The sequence below is a fragment of the Papio anubis genome, chromosome 3 (genome assembly GCF_008728515.1).
Source record: "Papio anubis isolate 15944 chromosome 3, Panubis1.0, whole genome shotgun sequence".
In the NCBI taxonomy this organism is placed as follows: Eukaryota; Metazoa; Chordata; class Mammalia; order Primates; family Cercopithecidae; genus Papio; species Papio anubis.
In genome coordinates this window covers 49,434,460-49,455,246 of record NC_044978.1, presented here as the reverse complement: position 1 = coordinate 49,455,246, position 20,787 = coordinate 49,434,460, and the positions used below count along the sequence as shown (strand labels likewise).

The 20,787-nt window shown below is 42.2% G+C and overlaps 1 protein-coding gene across 4 annotated transcripts in view; it reads right to left on the bottom strand.

Annotated features, from left to right (window-relative positions):
• Positions 1 to 20,787, bottom strand: part of SETD7 (SET domain containing 7, histone lysine methyltransferase) — an 86,186-nt gene that overhangs the window by 32,623 nt on the left and 32,776 nt on the right. Inside the window, exons 5-9 of one of the 4 annotated variants that reach the window (XM_009207588.4) lie at positions 18,873 to 18,954; positions 15,815 to 15,932; positions 12,514 to 12,671; positions 6,977 to 7,073; positions 761 to 6,561 (exon numbers count right to left, since the gene is read on the bottom strand). In XM_009207588.4, coding sequence (XP_009205852.1) covers positions 6,496 to 6,561; positions 6,977 to 7,073; positions 12,514 to 12,671; positions 15,815 to 15,932; positions 18,873 to 18,954 — 521 coding nt within the window. In that variant the 3' untranslated portion in view covers positions 761 to 6,495. Of the gene's footprint in view, positions 1 to 760; positions 6,562 to 6,976; positions 7,074 to 8,948; positions 9,181 to 12,513; positions 12,672 to 15,814; positions 15,933 to 18,872; positions 18,955 to 20,787 lie in introns of those variants that run through there. The other 3 variants (XM_003899204.5, XM_021938117.2, XM_021938118.2) reach the window with 3 other exon arrangements.

Here is a 20,787-nt window from a genome sequence, read left to right as displayed (position 1 = left end):
GACTCATGCCTGTAACTCTAGCACTTTGGGAGGCTGAGGCAGGCGGATCACTTGAGGTCAGGAGTTCGAGACCAGACTGGCCAACATGGTGAAACCCTGTCTTTACTAAAAATACAAAAATGAGCTGGGTGTGGCAGTATGTGCCTGTAATCCCAGCTACTTGGGAGGCTGAGGCAGGAGAATCCCTTGAATCCCAGAGGTGGAGGTTGCAGTGAGCCAAGATTGCACCACTGCACTCCAGCCTGGGTGACAGAGTGAGACTTCATCTCAGATTACAAAAAAAAAAAAAAAAAGAAATGTTGACTGTGATTAGGGCCGGAATAAGGGATTGCCAGGGTTCTCAGCTCAGACTCATCCTCAGACTGCTAAAATCTACCACAACATCTAACAAAATTTTTATATTTTCTTTAAATTGTGAATTGAAGTTTCCTGTCTTTCAGCTATTTGCTCTGATCATCTCATTCGCATTCCAGACCCTTACCATGTATGTATTTAATCCGACACTTTCTGTTGGTGTGGCTAATCCTTCTGGATTTATGGGTGTATGTGGAATCATATCAAATACACAGCAAGCTCCAAACTTTTCCGACTCATCCTCAGCTCTTACTAGAATGCTCTGAAAATGATAAATGGCTAATAATATTTTAAAACAACTTAAAATGTAAAGTTCACTTAGTAATTTAAATACACAGGTAGACACATTATAAGAAAACCATTATTGCTTTTCTAACCTAGATGATCAAAGGAAGACAGCAACAGATGATTGTATATTTTGTTTAATACTTGCATTGTTTCTATAGCGCAATTATAGCAATCTTTAAATTTACTTTCATTACAAATATTTGTCAAGTTTTGTTTCAGAAACATTTTTCCTACTCTCTTGCATCATGCACCCAGACACACTACAAAAAACTCATTCATAACACAGTAAGGGCAAACATTACTCATGTAAACATCTTTCATTAATTTCCCATAATTAAAAAAAATCATAGAATTATAGATATTGAATAAGGCTCATAGATTTAGTTCAAATTCCACAAGAGACCAAAGATGCTCGTTAACTGTGATGGGGTTAACTTTTGGTTGCAATAAATGCCGAAAGCATACCCCCAGCTTCTACTCCTTAAACACACCTCACAACCTAATAAATGTATTTCAGGATAAAGAGAGAACATAGAAAACCCAGGAGGAAACTTTTGAAGAAGGGAGCTCAGAATTATGGACATAATTTTCCTATGTGATAAGCAGGCATTACGTAGTCCCTGTAGCTTCCCAATACATGAATCAAGGTTAATTATCGTAACCCAAAATGTAACCAAGTAGATATGTTGATACATTGGCATGTGTGTTCATATTGCTACTATACACAGTGAAAATTTATCCTAATATGTATCATTTCATTATATCCAGGACCAAAGTGGGAAAAAAAATACCCACTCAAGTTGAATATCATCATAAAGGAGTTTTTGTTTGTTTGTTTTTTCAATAACAAAAGAGTCAGGAGAGTTGGGAGGTATGTCCTAGGGATGTGATTGGTCTTGATATTTAACAACTTTGAACAACTGTGTGTAAAGTCACAGACAGAGGAAGCAAGGATTTTTGTTATCGGAGGACGTCTCTCTCTCTGGTTGGAAGTTTGGTGCTTGGGTGCATAGTCTTCCAGAGCTGAGACAGGAAATGTACTGTGCTGAGAAATGGGCCCCTTGCCAGATGCTCCCTTCTCCTTCCTCTCTGCGAGGCGGAAGTCAGAAGGTAGAGATTGCTGGCAAAACTGTGAAGTCCCACCCTGGGGTCTGAACCCCAACTCCACTGAGGGCAGCCTCCCTGACGTGTGTGACTAGGCAGTAAGGGTGGCGGTTGATGGCGGCCGGGAAACCCAGTTTCGAGGTTCACGTGGCCAAGTCTGGCTTCTGATTCTGCTGCCCTGCAAAGAAATTGTGCTCCAGATAACTGCACCGGTGTCTCTAATGCCTCTGATTCACTCTCAGGCCCCTCAAAGGCCTGCAGTGATATCACTAAAAGGTGAACACACCTCCATTAGCACCTAACTTCCACCAGGAAGCGGCTGAGGCACTGGGGAAGCCTACAAGCTCTCTCCACGTCAGGTGCAACAACGCCGAGGAAGTTGCTGAGAGTCAGAGTTATTGTAGGCTTTTGATTTTTAAAAATCAAAATTGATCTGCATTACATCTCAATAGACTCAGATAATTCTCACCAAAATTTTTGTAATGTGTTTAAGTAGCACTGGAATAATTCAACTTCATTTAAATATATTCATTCTATCATGAAAATATTTCATACAAACATCTATTTACATACAAACACATTAAAATTTGTGAAAAGGGTTCCCACCCCTGTGGTTGTATGGCTTGAAATAGTTTCATTGCTTTGAATATGTATGCACACATTTGGCAAAAGAAAACTATTACAATTTAGTATTTTTGAAATTAAAAAAAGTGACACCGAGGTTCCAAATTCCTGAAGGGAAAGATAAAAGAAAAATAGTAATAATCTATCAAGGTACCCCAAGTAGATATAGATTTGATATACTTTGTGAACCTTTGATCTGTGGCAAATAAACATTACAACTGTCAGTCTTGCAACATAGTTTTGCTTGTTTTTCTAAAACAAAAGATATCTGGATTCTAAGTCACTACTCTTAAGACAGAAGCTTGAGGCAACTGTTTTAAAACAAAACAAAAGGGAAAAAACGATACCTCTACCTTCTCGGAAGATTTTAAATGCATGTTGCAGTGAGTGATTTAAATTTTTATATATTAAACGAAATTTACTAAAAGTGCCACATACTGTCTCCCGGAGAAGACAACCCTTTAATTCACTGTTCACAATTAATGCAATTTTAATAGTTCTATTTAAATGTTAAAAATGGTTACATTTGGCCTCATTGGCCTTTCCGGGTGGGTTGTTGGTGGTAAGGAAATAGTTTTTCAAGTGTGAAGAACCCCCATAGGGCAAATAGGTTTAACTACAGTCCCAGACAGGTTCAGAGAGCTCTTGGAAAACTAATTTCCTTCTTAGTGTCTCGGGTAGATCAAGGATGAAGCAAGTTAAAATAAGAATAGGTACTACAAGACTCAAGAACTCCTCACTGCTTTCTTTTTGATCTCATCATTCCTTTGTGTCGGAAATTCAATCTTTCCAGTTGTTTTTGTTAGTCCATTCAAATGTCCATTTGGGGACATGCTCCTACAGGTTAGTTCCTATTCCTAACTCTAACACAAGATAATATTTCATCACAGAAAAGATGCTAAGGGAAGATCTGGTCATGCAGGAGTTGGACTGAGACAGCTCTGAGTGAATCTGCTTGAGATTACAGTGTCACACACACATAGGCTCCCGCTGCTTTTTAGGAGAGCATAAAGTCATTTCTTTATTCCCCACCACATGGAATCTTCCACGTCTGCTGTGATTCTGATGCTGATGAAATGACCAGATGCGGCGGCTTCCTGACATATTTCCTTCCCCAGCAGATGTAAAGTAGAAAAATACATTCTGAGTATTCTTTTCCACTTGCACTTAGGTTCAAACAAGAAACAAACCCTTCCATCCTCAGCTGTTAATTCCTTATAGAACCTCCACTCCCTTGACTTCTTTCTCTACCTACAGAACTCAGTGAATCTCAAGCCCCACTCTGATTCCAACCTGTGACAGAGCCTTATATTTGGGAGTATGTGTGTGTGTGAGGGGAGGGGTGGGAGAGACAGAGCCAGAGACATAAGCGAACAGACAGGGACACACAGAGGGAAAGCCAGATGGGGAAGGACCCGAGGACATGCACAGAGCCAGAGAGACTCAAGAGAGGACAGTGCAGAGGACTTGGAACAGGGAACAGGAGAGGGCAGATGGGGCTGCTGTTACATAGGACATCCAGGTGTTCTCACATATGCAGAGAGAAGAGGAAAGAGCAGGAGCAAGAAGAGCTGGAAGACACAGAGAGTATGAAGAGAGTTGGGAGGAAGACACAGTGAGGCTCAGCGAGGGCGCATTGCTTCCTCTGATTTGCGTGGAGGTCACAGACACACTGCTGAGTTTTAAGCTCAGAGTGTTACCATTCAATATCTCATCTGAAGAAATGATTAGCAGACTAATCACTACATTCAACTCTTCAATTCCTTTTATCCAATTTTGAAAAAAAAAAAACCATTTGAATGGGATAGAGTAGCCCCTTAGGATGTAAATTGTACCCCACTGCAGCCAGGACCAGAATGCGATCACTCTCAGGAATGAAATCATTCAGGGCATGGCTGCATCGGGGGCATGACCAGCACGATCCTCTCCCTGACCTCATTCCCTGACCCGGCTGCACAACTCACCTGAGTGAGCTTAATGCAAACCATCTTTCTCCTGAAGACAGTCACTCCCTTTGGGACACATTTAAATTAAAGCACCTATCAGAATGCAAGTCCAGAGGCCCTGGCCCATCTGTCACAGTGTATAAAACGGTCTCTTTCTACAGAATAAAAGTGACCCTATCCTGGTGCCTTTAAGTCTAAAAACTCTATTCAATTCCTTTGGTGGGCAATCTTTCTAAAAGCACCAACAACTTCCTCTCATGGGTGAACCATCGGCTTAAGCTTTCAAGCAGGGATCCAACTGGATCTCCCTGAAACCACTGCCCCCTAGCTGCAAAGTATGCAACTGGGTGCTCTAGGAAGCTTGGCCTTGCAAAGAAGGGAAGGGCAACTCTGTCAATGTGCCCAGGGGCCACCTGAACTGAAAGTCATGAGCAGCCTGGGATCAAGCACTTTTGTTGTAGTCTTCATAAAGCTATGTGCAACTGACAAGAAAGAGCAAACCTCCTTCTGCCTATGTCTTCACTCTTCTCCCACTGCAAGCCTTCTCTCATCAGCTGGAGCTCACTCTCCGCTATAGCTTGGAAGGCCTTAGCTTTCCAGACCAAACTGACTCAGGTGACAGGAACCACAGCTGACAGCTGCAGATCAGCACAACAGCTGCTCTCCAGTTCTTCCAGCCACCACATCGAGGTGTCTAAAAGAGACATAGCTATGGCATGTGGTAAGGGTGCTTATAAAAAACAAAACTCTTAGAATTCATTCAGAGCAATCCCAGTGAAGTTACAGATCTAATTAGCTAAACTAAAAAACAGGGGTTTTCTCCTTATTTCTGCTGTTGTGATTACACATGGCTGGCAAAATGGCTGAAATGCTATTGATAGTGTTGCTTTTAAACTATACAGGTGTGCAGTCTTAGTTTACAATGTTTTGAAGCAGGTAAGTGCTTTGAAATTACAATGATGAAGAGTTTTAGCATCAAGGTTTGATTTGTACCTAGTAATCAGTATGTCTGCCTTAGTAGTACTGACTAAAAAAATTGCTTTTTGAATTCTGTTAGAATTCAAATTTGCTATTTGACTTTTGAATTCAATGCACTGTGTCACAAGCCTGACTGCACTATGTTATGTACATTTAATGTGTACTCAAGGAGAAAAAAATTACTAGCACTATTGAAAATATTGCAAAATTGCCACAGTTACTGCTTAGAAATACTAATTTTCTTCTCTTCTTTCTTAAAGTATATATTACAACTCTTCCATAACTTAATGCAAACAAAGTAAATTCATTTCTTCTCACATCTTAAAGCAAAGATATCTTTGTTTACATGCGAGAATAATATTCTATAATAATACCCTGGCCCTAGGAGCCAGTACTTTATATTAGGACATAATAATAAAATGATGATATAGAAAGAACCAGAGAGACCTACACACTGCTATTGATGCAAAAATCCATTTGGAAGTTTTCTCTTGTAAAGGATATCTAAGAAAGAGAATAGGACTGAGGGGTGAAATGGCTTTAGAAGTGGGCTTCTATTCACTAGGAAAAAAACAAAGCCATTCTATTGCAAGATACAGATCAAAGGTTAAAAGGCAAATTATACTACATTTAGAGAATAAAGATGTAGTAATTGTCAACCCTCAATATGGCACATATGCAAGTGTGGTAACACAATTTGCACTGGCCATAGGAAAAAAAGCACTATGGAAAAACCACTGACTAAAAATGACTGAAAAACCCCATTTCCCTGTTTCAGTCTAATCATTTGGCATCTCTGAATGTGGTACAGATTTAGACTTGAACCACCAAAGAACATCACGCTGTCTTATGTCAAATGCTTGACAATACCTCTCAGTAGGACGTTGTTGCAAGGCTAGCTAATTTTAAATCTGGTATGAGTAATACAGTCAAACCTAGTTAGTATGCGAGAAAGTCGTTGCTAACACATGGTGAGAGGATGTGACGTCACAGCATGAGCAGTCCCTGGTTGTCCCATTGTCGGATAAACGTAGTGCATAGATCCAAGTTTCTATTCCAGGTCTCTGAACCCCAAAGCCAGGCCTTTCACTTTTGCTGGGTGGCCTGGAAGGCCTTCAGCTCCACCTGGTACCACTCAGGGGCTTCAGGCCCACTCTTCCCGGGGGGGCTGTGGTCATAGCCATAGGCAACGGTGAGCTCTTCATCGGCCTCCACTGCTCTCAGGGTGCGGATGCATTTGATGGGCCCAAAACGGGGGTGGACAAACCTAAACATCAAGATGCACACAGTCATTCCCGGGCCAGACTAGGAGGTTGGAAGCAAAGGCTAGGGAGGGGCTGATAGAGGAATCACCCCCAGGCACTCTTCCCTGGGCACGCCTGGTAGGTACCCAAAGTGTGGTCACCCAGCATCAGTTTCACCCGAGAGCTTATTAGACATGAAGCATCTCGGCCCCATCCCAGACCTGCTGGATTGGAATCTGTATTTTAGCGACATCCCCAGCTGATCCACTGGTATATTAAAGTCTGAAAAGCACTACTCTGTTTTTTAAAGCATATTTGGCACCTTGCATTTATAAACCAACAATCATGATCAACAACAAAAATCTGTCGCTAATGAGAAATCAGATCCAGTGCAGCCCGCCAGCATTTGAGCTTGTCTGGCCAGCAGCATCAGATTACCTGGCTGTATCTCAGGGAGAAGGCTTCACCAGAGTGCTTTTGGAGTTGTAAGAAAGAGCCCTGTGGATTTTCAAAGGCAAAAACTCTGTTTTCCACCCTATACATAGAGAGGAAATATTATTTTCTAGCACGAAAGTAGATGAAGATTTCTTCCCAAGAGGGAAGTCTAGACCTCCCTGCCAACCTGCTTTTTTAGTATTTCCCTGTGGAGCATCCTATGAAGGGAGCAGTATCTCCTTCCTACAACAAGTCCTCCTGGGACCAGAAACGAGGTTAACACTATGGCTATGTTCATTTGCCAAAGGCTCCCAACCCTGTTCATCTGCACAGCTCCCTGCAGAACAGGCAGATAAATAAGCAATAAATAGACTTAGCTTACCTAACAGCTGCTGAAATGGATATATGTAAGGCATGACCAGGAAGAAATCAGCTTTATTTTTATATGCGTCTGGTCAAATCAATCTCATTCATTTATAGTCTTTTTTTTTTTTTTTTTTTTTTTTGAGACAGAGTCTTGCTCTGTTTCCCAGGCTGGAGTACAGTGGCATGATCTCGGCTCACTGCAACCTCCACCTTCCAGGTTCCAGCAATTGTCATGTCTGAGCCTCCCGAGCAGCTGGGATTACAGGTGTGCGCTGCCATGCCCAGCTGATTTTTTGTATTTTTAGTACAGATAGGGTTTTGCTATGTTGGCCAGGCTGGTCTCAAACTCCTGGCCTCAAGCGATTGGCCCACCTTGGCCTCCTAAAATGCTGGGATTACAGGTGTGAGCACTGCGCCCAGTTTATAGTCACATTTTGAACAAAGGGTTGGTGAGACAGCAAAGGAGAAGGTTCCAGGTCCTAAGTTAGATTGGTGCTTGGCAGCCGGACGTGGTGGCTCATGTCTGTAATCCCAGCACTTTGGGAGGCTGAGGTGGGTGGGTCACTTGAGGTCACGAGTTTGAGACCAGCCTGGTCAACACGATGAAACCCTGTCTCTACTAAAAATACAATAATTAGCTGAGTGTGGTGGCGCACACCTGTAACCCCAGCTACTTGGGAGGCTGAGGCACAAGAATCGCTTGGACCCAAGAGGTGGAGATTGCAGTGAGTTGAGATTGCTCTACTGCACTCCAGCCTGGATGACAGAGTGAGACTTTGTCTCAAAAAAAAAAGATTGGTGCTTGGGGCATGATAGTAAGTAGTTGGCTGGTTCCTTCTATCAATGGTGGAGGAATGGGCATGTCTGTAGCTTCGGGACTTCTTTTATGTGGAGTTAAAAAGGAACAACCTTTACCTCACACCAAAGGGGCCTCTATGTCCACCCTACTTGGGTATCATATCATGTTTCGTGGAAAGGACACTTGGTGTCAGAAGACTTTGGTGTGAGTCCTGATTAAACACATTTTTACTGCGTCCTCTTGGAAAGTCCACCTCATATCTCTGGATCTCACTTTCCTCATCTGTAAAATCATGATAATACTAGTAATAGTTACCCCATAGGGTCTTTGTCATGACAAAATGGGGTCACATATAGAAAGCACCTTATACAGTGCCTGGCACAAAGTAGGATTCAACTAATATTGGTTACTGCCTGTCTGTGAGCATGCATCTGTGAACACACATGTGAACAGAATTATCAGCCTGTACTCCACCCCAAAGGAGATACCTAGACTGTGGATTCAGGAATTCCTTATGAAAATCACGACTCTTTGCTTAAATTAAAATATTTCACTTGGCTGGGTGCAGTGACCCATGCCTGTAATCCCACTACTTTGGGAGGCTGAGGTGGGTAGATCACCTGAGCTCGGGAGTTCGAGACTAGCCTGGGCAACATGGCGAAACCCCACCTCTCCCAGAAATACAAAAAACTAGCCAGGGGTGGTGGCACGCACCTGTTGGTACCAGCTACTTGGGAGGCTGAGGTGGGATGATCGCTTGAGCCTGGGAGGCAGAGGTTGCAGTGAGCTGACATTATGCCACTGCACTCCAACCTGGATGACAGAGACCCCGTCTCGGAAAAAAAAATTAAAGTAAATTAACATATTTTACTAAAAAAAAAGTTCCTGAAATACAGGTTGGTTAACCTCTGGTACACTGCAAAAAACAAAAAACAGACCCTGTGTTGAATTTCCAGGCCTGAAGCTTCTTTTATAATCCTCTTTTATTTTCATTTTCCTGCTCATTGTCATCATCATTTTCAGAGTATAGATAACTGACAGACTGAAAAGAAAGAATTCAATTTCAGGTGTTGATTGTTGAAGACGACCCGAAGGCACAGTGGTTAAGAGCCTTAACTGCTCTGCCTTGGCGACCTGCTTTTCCTGTCTGTGATCTCGATGGTGATAGTAGTGGCCTCACTGAGTTACTAGGAGGACTGAATAAGACAATGCATGAAGAGCATCTAGCACAGCACCAGCCCGGAGTGAGTGGTCTATAAATGTGAGCTACACGATTAGCAGTCAAACCAAACCTTTGTGCCAAGTGGCTTAGCCACTTGTCTACAGTTGGTCTAGAAAAGCAGCTCTTATCTATTTGTCCATTTGGCATTTTGTACTAGACTGCAGTTAAAAAAGCTTATGAAAATGTTTTGTTTATGTTAAAGTGTACATATCAGGGCCAGGCATGGTGGCTCACACCTGTAATCCCAGCACTTTGGCAGGCCAAGGCAGGTGAATCACCTGAGTTCAGGAGTTTGAGACCACCCTTACCAACATGGCAAAAACCTGTCTCTACTAAAAATACAAAAATTAGCCAGGTGTGGTGGTGCATGCCTGTAATCCCAGCTACTTGGTAGGCTGAGGCAGGATAACCACTTGAACCTGGGAGGTAGAGGTTACAGTGAGCTGAGATCGCACCATTCTACCTCCAACCTGGGCAACAAGAGTGAAACTCCATCTCAAAAAAAAAAAAAAAAGAAAAGGTACATATCAATACCAATGATTTTTGAAACAAATGAATACCATTAATTGGTATCTGAATTTCATATCTGGTTATTATTCAAGTAGTCTTCTCATTACCCCAAATAACTAAGATTTGGTCACCCTGGGCTTGCAAACAACCAACCAACCAACAATAAACAAAATGAAAACTGGCAGAGTACAGGGACTTGGGTTTTGTACAAATGAAACCTTCTCGTCTCCTGTGCTCTCTTCCTTTTGGTGAGAAAAATCATGTCCTTGCAATGAAATAAAAAACCTGGTTTGTTTTAAAGGAGTAGTCTTAAGTAGCATTTATAATTGTTTGTTACCACCCCTTTAAAGGGTTGTTGTTAAGCTGTGTGCAGCTTGGAATGACGCTTTGGCCTAATTCACCCTGGCCACGAAAGCCTTGGAGTTAATCACGGTGTCAGTTTCATTTCACATGACACATGTCCTTTGCCATTTCTACCCGTCCTTTAAACAGAAGTAGTAGCTTCAGTGCTTGTTATGGGCTGCCAAAGAGAGCAAGTCATTGCCAGGAAAATTTTTAAGCCATTTCAAGGATGCAGGAAGGGACATTCTTGACGAACCTCCAAATCCTGGCAATTTTCCTACAGATTAAATGCACATGATCTGATTCTGCTTATGCTAACAAGCAAGATGACTGAGGGACTGCAAGCTATAACTGAAAAGAAAAGGTTGCAGGAAGCTCACCGGCTCCTAAGAATAACTGGCATTCTCACACCAAGCTAAGGAGAGCAATGATGATGGTACAAAGAATCCCAATTATATCCTCTAGAGAACAGTCAGAGATGTTTGGCTTTGGGAAGAACATGTTCAGGGGTCATATAAAAACTACTAAAGTGTATGTAGGGCTACCATGTAAAAGAGAGGCTGACATGGGACACAGGAAAAAAGGGAGACAATTGGGGCCAAGGGCTGAATATTACAGGGAAACCCATTTGGGCTCATTATAAAGAACTTTCTAGGCCAGGGGTGGTGGCTCACACCTGTCATCCTAGCACTTTGGGAGGCCGAGGCAGATCACCTGAGGTCAGGAGTTCAAGACCCGACTGGCCAACATGGTGAAACCCCATCTCTACAAAAATACAATTAGCCAGGCATGATGGCAGGTGCCTGTAATCCCAGCTATTTTGGGAAGCTGAGGTGGGAGAATTGCTTGAACCTGGGGGGCAGAGGTTGCAGTGAGCCAAGATCTCGCCATTGTACTCCAGCTTAGGAGACTGAGCGAGACTCCGTCTCAAAAAAAAAAAAAAAAAAAAAAAAAAAGAACTTTCTAGTCATCGGAGCCCAGAAGCTAATTTTGTAATGTCTATTTCATTTGTATATTTCTCTGAACCTTTGTGGATAATGTAAGCTCCACACCAATGGAGGTTTCCAAGAAGAGGTTCAATGAGCAGATGGAAGAGAAGGCTCAAACTCTAAGAGGATTATTTGTATTTTATACACAGAGTATAAATATATGTACTCATTTTATATATTTACCTTTTGAAGTAGATAATTCAGTGGCCTTTCAACAACTGAATATCACAAATACACACAAAATTCTGCAACCATCACCATCATCTAATTTTAGAGCACCCACCTTAGAACATTTTAATCACCGCAAAATGAGACCACAATGAGATCCCATACCCATTAGCACACACTCCCCATCCCCCGTCCCCAGCCCTAGGGAACCACTAATCTACTATCTATCTCTATGGATTTCCTACATTTTGGACATTTCATATAAATGGAGTCATATATTCTTTCACTTAGCATAGTATCTACAATTCTCATCCATGTTGTAGCATATGTCAGTACTTCATCCCTTTTTATTAGCAAATAATAGGGACTCTGATTTTATAGGTCTTTTCCAACACTGACACGTCATGCCCTAGGCTTAGGACTTTATTTTCCTTCTTCCTTTCACGTCATAAAAGGGCTCCTGGCCGGGCGCAGTGGCTCACACCTGTAATCCCAACACTTTGGGAGGCCGAGGCAGGTGGATCACCTGAGGTCAGAAGTTCAAGACCAGCCTGACTGACATGGTGAAACCCCACCTCTACTAAAAATACAAAAAAAATTAGCTGGGCGTGGTGGCGCATGCTTGTAATCCTAGCTACTTGGGAGGCTGAGGCAGGAGAATCACTTGAACCCGGGAGGCGGAGGTTGCAGTGAGCCACGATCTCGCCATTGCACTCCAGCCTGGGCATCAAGAGGGCAAATCCATCTAAAAAAAAAAAAAAAAAGGCTTCCTCATCTTCTCCACTGTGCAGAGTAATTTCAATTTTTACTATTATTTCAAATAACACTATCTTTAATTGTCCAGAATGAGAAAACTGAAGGACAAAAAGAGCAGCTATAAAACAGCAGCCCCTCGGTATGGTACACTATTTCCATATCATTTCTCCTCTTCAAAGCACTTTCCATTTCTTAGATTGCAAAGCCACAGAGTGAGGCTATTTATATTTTGAGTTTCAAGTCATAACCCTGAGGCCGATGGCGGAGGACCCATGGTCATTCGGATGAAGCAGCCTTTATCTGAGGCAGAATAACACCTTTTACTGTCCTCCTCAGTCTCAGGGCCCTGAGGCACAGATCCGCCCCAGCAGCTCGGAGTGATACTTACATGTCGTAGATGCAGTTTGGAGTGAAGGAGTGATTTGCCTTGTGTCCCAAGGAGGCACAGTACTTGGATACATGGTTATAGGGCTCAGGCACATCAATGACCGTTTCTTCATCAAGGGAGAGGGTGTTCCCATTAAGGGCCCAGTCCCTGCTGTCAACCTGCAGAAAACAAAAAAGCGAGCCTTCGAGAGGACCTTTCTCCCCACAGTTCAAAGGACATCAGAGATATTAACTCATTTATCTTATTATTTTTGTTTTTGAGACAGGGTCTCACTCCATCACCTAGGCTGGAGTGCAGTGGCATGATCTGGGCTAACCACAACCTCTGCCTCCCAGATTCAAGTGATTCTCATGCCTCAGCCTCCTGAGTAGCTGGAATTACAGGTGTGCACCACCACACCTAGCTAGTTTTTGTATTTTTTGTAGAGATGGGGTTTCACCATGTTGGCCAGGCTGGTCTCAAACTCCTGACCTCAGGTGATCTGCCCACCTCGGCCTCCCAAAGTGTTGGAATTACAGGTGTGAGCCACCACACTCAGCCAAAACTTCAAGATTTGAGCACTACAAAATGAAATAAAACAAAACAAAACAAGGCATCTCTCCACACACTGAGAGTGCAAATGACATGTGTGGTCAGTGCCATGCAGCTCGACTTACTATTTGTTCATTTTTCCTTGTTCCATATGAAAAAAAAGGATTTAAAGTCCCTGATGAATATACATAAAATATAACTAGATAACTTGAATTGGATAAAGAAGAGGAGGCAAAAGAAAAAAACAAAGTAAGAACACAAATGGAACCAGAAATGTAAGGGATGCAAGAATGTACTCTAGGCAAGTCCTCTACCTTTGTTACAGGTGGGAAATCACTCTGACCAGCAGGCAGCCATCGATTACCAGCATGCCTTCTTATCTACAACAGGGGTTACTAACAGTGTAACCATCAGGCTTCTCTTCTCCAAACCACTCCTGACCAACTCACCCCAGGAGCTGGCGATGACAGCAGTCCAGCCTTTTGAAGCCAACACGACGACATTTTCATACAAAACTGTTAACTCTCAAGGTATACCATTTCCCCCACTGCTAAATTGTAATTGTGCTTTTGTTCATATGTGATAGTCCCTCAACTGATGTTTACTAAGTGGTACCATGTGCCAGGCACTGTTCTAGGTGCAGGGGATACAGCAGTGATCAAAAGCAGAAAAAAAGCCTCATGGATCTTTTTTTTTTTTTTTTTTTTTTTTTATACTTTAAGTTCTAGGATACATGTGCATAACGTGCAGGTTTGTTACATATGTATACTTGTGCCATGTTGGTGTGCTGCACCCATCAACTCGTCAGCACCCATCAACTCATCATTTACATCAGGTATAACTCCCAATGAAATCCCTCCCCCCTCCCCCCTCCCTATGATAGGCCCTGGTGTGTGATGTTCCCCTTCCCGAGTCCAAGTGATCTCATTGTTCAGTTCCCACCTATGACTGAGAACATGCGGTGTCTGGTTTTCTGTTCTTGTGATAGTTTGCTAAGAATGATGGTTTCCAGCTGCATCCATGTCCCTACAAAGGACACAAACTCATCCTTTTTTATGGCTGCATAGTATTCCATGGTGTATATTTGCCACATTTTCTTAATCCAGTCTGTCACTGATGGACATTTGGGTTGATTCCAAGTCTTTGCTATTGTGAATAGTGCCGCAATAAACATACGTGTGCATGTGTCTTTATAGCAGCATGATTTATAATCCTTTGGGTATATACCCAGTAATGGGATGGCTGGGTCATATGGTACATCTAGTTCTAGATCCTTGAGGAATCGCCATACTGTTTTCCATAATGGTTGAACTAGTTTACAATCCCACCAACAGTGTAAAAGTGTTCCTATTTCTCCACATCCTCTCCAGCACCTGTTGTTTCCTGACTTTTTAATGATCGCCATTCTAACTGGTGTGAGATGGTATCTCATTGTGGTTTTGATTTGCATTTCTCTGATGGCCAGTGATGATGAGCATTTTTTCATGTGTCTGTTGGCTGTATGAATGTCTTCTTTTGAGAAATGTCTGTTCATATCCTTTGCCCACTTTTTGATGGGGTTGTTCGTTTTTTTCTTGTAAATTTGTTTGAGTTCTTTGTCGGTTCTGCCTCATGGATCTTAATAGTCCAAAACCAGTCATGTGATACTGATATATGGCACCTGGTACCATCTACCTTATGCTGCCATTAGTTGTGTATTTTTCTTATCTCCCCAACAGAATCTAAATTTCATTAGGGCAAGAAGGGTGTCACATTCATTTATACAATAGAACATAGTGAGGTTCAGCACAAAGCCAGATTCTGCAGTTTGAAATCCTATTTGAACTCTGCTATTTGCTGTATTTTTGACTTTAAGCAAGTTGTGTAATCTCTCTAGGCTTCAATTTCCCTACCTGTAAAATGAGTAACTAAATAATATATCAATATCCCAAAGTCAGCTTTTGTATGCTGAATTTCTCTGGATTGCTGACAGAAGTCTGGCCTTCGCATGGAACATAGTCTGACAGACCACAGTGCAGTTTGAATACATTACCATCTTTTGTCTGTGCAACTGCTTTGAAAGTGTAATAACTTTATTATTTTACAGCATTTCCCTCTTACTGTTCCATAGGAATAAATGCAAAGGTGAACATAAATGTGGGATATTAGCCATAAGCTTAAGGTCCCCATACACGGGTATAAGTCAGATAAGGAAGGAGCGCATAAGCTGTGCTAAAAACATTGAACTTTTGCCCTTAGGCAGACACTTAGGGAAGTTAGTTGTAAAGTGAAGAAATAAAAACAGAAAACATACATGAAGCCTTTGAAATATATCAAAGATTATATCTTAAAGGCAAGAGGTGATTCAACTCTTTAACATTTTGTTTTTAATTTTTTTGACAAAAGAACTCCTCCTGACAAAATGTAGGATATAGTATGGCTTTTGCACAAGAAGATGTAGGGGGCCTTCCTATAAAGTACCCCACCCAATGTCGTAAGTTAGTTATTTACAGAGTCTGACTGGATCTCAATTTTTTTAGACATTGGTATAGTCCAATATACCAATTACTGTCTTATTGATGGCATCACCCCACTCTCTATAAAATAGCTGTGGAACTTTTAAAAAATCATATTAAGGCTTAAAATAAAGAGGAGGAGAATGTCCAATCAATTTTACAAAAAAGTCAATCTGTTTCTTTAACTTTCTAGTGAGTACTAAGGTAAAGAGATTTTGTTTGAAGCAAAGTCCTTTAACCAACAAAGTTGATTTTCCACTGTCACCCCCACTCACCTCTTGGTGTGTAATTCGAACTCCATTATAAAAAGACATAACAGTATTAGGTCCCACTGCTACCTTTGAAAAAAGTCCTTCTCCAGCACTGGAAATCAGAGATTCAGCAACATAAACCCTAAATTGAAAAAAGAGTTGAATAGTGACCTTTTCAGTTTAATATGTCATTCCTTACATCAAATGCCAAAATATCATTATGGCTACTGAATCCAAAATGTCAATTCATAACTCAACTAAGAAGGGAGGGAGGAAGAAAAAGTTAAACCACAATATTTTGGCATTGGAAATTAAACAAATGGTAGTTACGTCTCTTTTAAGAGTGGTGTTTAAAATTTGCTTTCTAATATAGAAATTATCATTATATTTTCATAAAGATGCTCAGTGCTTGATATGAGGTATTTTTTTGGAAGAATTTATGTTTTTAGTTAATGACAATTTTCACTGTCTTACTGGACAAGTAAGCATTTTTTCAAAGTTAATTAAAGCTATATCTAAGTTTGTCAGTGTTAGATGGGAGGGAAAGGAGGCTGTTTTAGTTAAGCCTCAAGATGAATCTTTTATATGAAACAGTGACAATTAATAAGATATATCCAATAAGCATATCCCAACAAAAGGGTTCATGACAGGGGTCAGTTAACTATGGCCTGAGGGTCCAGTCTGGCTGCTGCTCATTTTTGTAAGTAGAGTTTTATTTGGACACAGCCACACCCATTTGTTTAGTATTGCCTATGACTGCTTTAGCTCTACAAAGGCAGAATTGAGTAGTTGCAACAGATATTATATGGCTTGCAAAGCCTAAAATATTTACTATGTGGCCCTTTACAGAAAAAGTTTGCCAACCACTGTTATAAGAAAACAGCTTGTCGGGTGTGGTGGCTCATGCCTGTAATACCAGCACTTTGGGAGGTTGAGGCGGGTGGATCACCTGAGGTCAGGAGTTCAAGACCACCCTGGTCAACATGGTGAAACCCCATCTCTACTAAAAATACAAAAATTAGCTGGGTATGGTGGCAGGTGCCTGTAATCCCAGTTACTCGGGAGGCTGAGGCAGGAGACTCGCTTGAACCCAGGCGGCGGAGATTGCAGTGAGCTGAAATTGCGTCATTGCACTCCAGCCTGGGCGACAAGAGCAAGACTCTGTCTTAAAAAAAAAAAAAAAAAAAAGAAAAAAGCACTCATAATTATGGAACTGGATTTAATCAGACACTGGGATGGAATGACCCTACAGGAACTGATCATCTGTAATTTTAGTTACATGGCTTATGCTTATTCATGAACTGGAAGACTAATTTATTGCTTTCAACTCTTTACTTCTTCCCTGTGATAGAATTATATACATCCTGCCACTTTGCCACGTGACCTTGTAGTGCCTCCCTCAGGGTGGGTGGAGGATACTGACTTCTCACTTGGCCATCTGATCTGCTTTGCTGGTAGAACATGGGCAGAAGTGGCTGCAGGCAGGTCTCAGGTGTGAAGGGCTGGGGCAAATTTCTGATGGCCTCCTCCAGACTTTTCACTGTCACCACTAGAAGAATATGCCCTAGGGGGCTGTTGCTCCCTGTTTCTCTTGTAAAGAAAACATGTGAAACAGACTTGAACCCAACTTGAAACCTGGAGTCCAGCCTAAGCCAGCTGAGCTTAGCTGATTCCAGTCAAAAGTGGCTGAACCTCAGCCAACGTACAGAACTATGAGTGTAAAACAAAATGTTTGGTTCTGTAAACCACTGAGAGTTCTGAGGGCATCATTATGCAGCCTCATCACAACAATAATAACAGAAAAGACTAACACATATGGCTACGGTCTTGTGTTTCAGAGCTAACAAAAAAGTTAAACCCTTCCCTTTGTAACTGAGCCAGAGCCTCAAGTCAAAAAAGAGTCCATTCGTCATTGTGACATTGTGGGGTCAGCCCTATCAGTTGAATGGGGGAAGAGGCCTATTTGTCAGATGGGAACAGAAACTCAATGGGAGGTAAGCCATGATTACAAAAAGTGAGGCAAAGAGAAAACCAATTTCAGATAGTACGCTTACTCATAAACAGATCTGTTGCTAAGGAATAAGAAGAATCCCAGAGAGGGTACCAGAGAAAGCCACACCAAGACTCAAGAGCTACAGTTTAGCCATCCTCATAAATAAGACATGAAGTGCGACAGGACGTGACCCTCTGGGGGTGGGCTTACAAACCAGAAACTTGTCATTTATAAGCTAGAATGTTTTTATGCCTCTTACACTTTCTTTGTTTCACTCTTGTCTTCTCTTAGTGAAAGAAAGAAATTGTCTTGTGTTCCAGAACACCTCAGCTGGACTAAGATGAAATGAAGGCATCCTGTGTGCACAGGCTAGAGCTTTAAAGAGCATGAAATGCTCCGCTAGAGGGCCAGCATGTGACTGCAGCACAGACTGTAAGAACGGGATGCTCAGCCAGGACATAGCTGGCTGTCTGGCTCAACTGCCCCTTTTTTTTTTTTTTTTTTTTTTTAATGGAGTCTCGCTCTGTTGCCTAGGCTGGAGTGCAATGGCATGATCTCGGCTCACCGTAACCTCTGCCTCCCAGGTTGAAGCAATTCTTGTGCCTCAGCCTCCTGAGTAGCTGGGATTACAGGCATACGCCATAACACCTGGCTAATTTTTGTATTTTTAGTGGAGATGGGGTTTCACCATGTTGGCCAGGATGATCTTGAACACATGACCTCAAGTGATCTGCCTGCCTTGGCCTCCCAAATTGCTGGGATTACAGGCATAAGCCACCATGCCCAGCCTCAACTGCTCTTTCTACCTGGAGGTTTTACTTTAGGACAGACACACAAGCTGTTCTGTGATTTATGGGTGGGTAAACTCTCTTACAGGGTCAGATTCTACATAAGAATAAAAACACTGTTCCTCAGAATATAGAAATATTTATTTGAGGATTTGCAAAGGAAAAGGACACTTTAATGAGGAGCTTGGTCTGAGCTGGAACCTAGCCTGGGCAGAGAGTCACAGAGGTGCATAAGTTCCTACCACTAGGCTTCTTTAACCTCACATAAACAGTGCAATTAAAACCACAAGGAGGACATTACCTTTCTGATTCATAAGGATCTGGAAGAAGAGCATTGGTAGAAATGCAAGATGAAGTCGACTTATCAAAGTGGTACACTGAATCTGAAAAGCAAACAAAAATATCAGTACAGGTGCAGAGTTAGGGAAGAGCATTTATAACACTTCTCTCTATTCATGGGACAACGGAGAGTTAAAAAACCAAAAGTCTTGATCAAGTTATACCAACTAGAATGAAGTTCTTCAATTTAAGTGGATACATTTTAGATTTACTCTTCACTTTTATCTTCAGGACTTCATGAACAGTCATCAGATGCATCTCTTAACATCCCAATTCGCTCTTGAATTTTCCTTATTAAAATGACTTAAAGGATGCTTGGGAATCAATAAAACGCTTTGTCATGAAATTCTGAGATCTCTTGGCTCAGATCAAATTGGATGATGGTTTTAAATTTTTCTGGTGGTTTTCTTCATTACAGATACAGTCTATAGAATCCAACAACTGAACCCTGGCAGTTGTCTCCTTCACTAAGAATAAAGTTCTGCCTCACCAGAATTAAGGAGAACAGCACTGCTTTTGATAAAGCATTAACAAAGTAATCTCCTTTCTATTATGGTGGTTCAGAAGCCAGTTAGTAATTTAGTCTAGAAACCAAGGCACACAACCGCCCGAGAATGAACACTGGCTCTCTGTGAATGGTTAGCCTGAGAGAATCTTCACAGAGAGCACTGAAGATAGATGCTCTGAAGGTTGATAGGGAAAGAAACAAGATTTAGAATCAGAGGGCTTACTCCTGCAAAGCAAATGATTATACACACTAAGGGAAAACTCATAATCCCATTAAGTAGTTCTTCAGTCGTTACCAATGGTTACTAGGTCCTCTTTCTGTTTGTTTGTGAGTGGCTTTTTTTGTACCACCAAAACCCCAAGGAATACCTCAAACTAAAACTCAGAAACCAATCCAAATCAGTCAGTGTCTGCAACAGAAACAGACCATTTGAGTGTTTCAAAGATAATTCAGTTCAGGGAATTGGTCATACAGGGGATGGAATGCTGACAAGACAGATGGAGCCGTGAAGAGCCCAGACACTGGCAAGAGCGGGAAGCTGCCGCTGCAGGCGGGAGGGACAGAGCGCACAGTGGTGCTCCTGGAGCTCTGGAGCTGGGTAGTTGGAACTAGCCTGGGCCTTCCTCAAGGGAGATGGAATTAGGAGGTGACGGGGCCACTGCTGGAGATGCTGGTTGACACAGAGAGGGCTTCTGCCTGCTGCCTTCTCCTGCTTTGTCCCCAGCCAGCCAGCGGCCTCCCTTTGGCCAAACTCAGACAGAAGTCAAACACACAGGAGCCTGAAAAACGCAGGCCACAAGGGGCAGCAGCCTCTTGCAATAATAGCAGGCAGTGAAAGAATGACGAATGGATTGGATCTGAGAGCAAAGTGGTAACAGACCACCAAGCAATCCATGAAAAGAATTTAAACCACCCTCCCCCACTTTTATTTTCTTTTCAGACAGTCTTACTCTGTCACTCAGGCTGGAGGGCAATGGTGTGATCTCAGCTCACTGCAACCTCCGCCTCCTGGGTTCAAGCGATTCTCCTGCCTCAGCCTCCCAAGCAGCTGGGATTACAGGTGCCTGTCACCATGCTTGGCTGGCTAATTTTTGTATTTTCAGTAGAGACGGGGTTCACCTTGTTGGCCAGGCTGGTCTGGAACTCCTGATCTCTAGTGATCCACCTGGCTCAGCCTCCCAAAGTGCGGGTATTATAGGCGTGAGCTGCTGTGCCCAGCCGCCACTTTTTAAAAAGAGCCAGAATTGTGCGTGGAATATATGTTTTATTGAGTGGAAATTCTCCTATGAACTTTCATCTAGCTCCTTAGACTAAAACTTTTATGACAAATGTACTGAGTGCCAACTACATGTACAACACTAGGGACTAC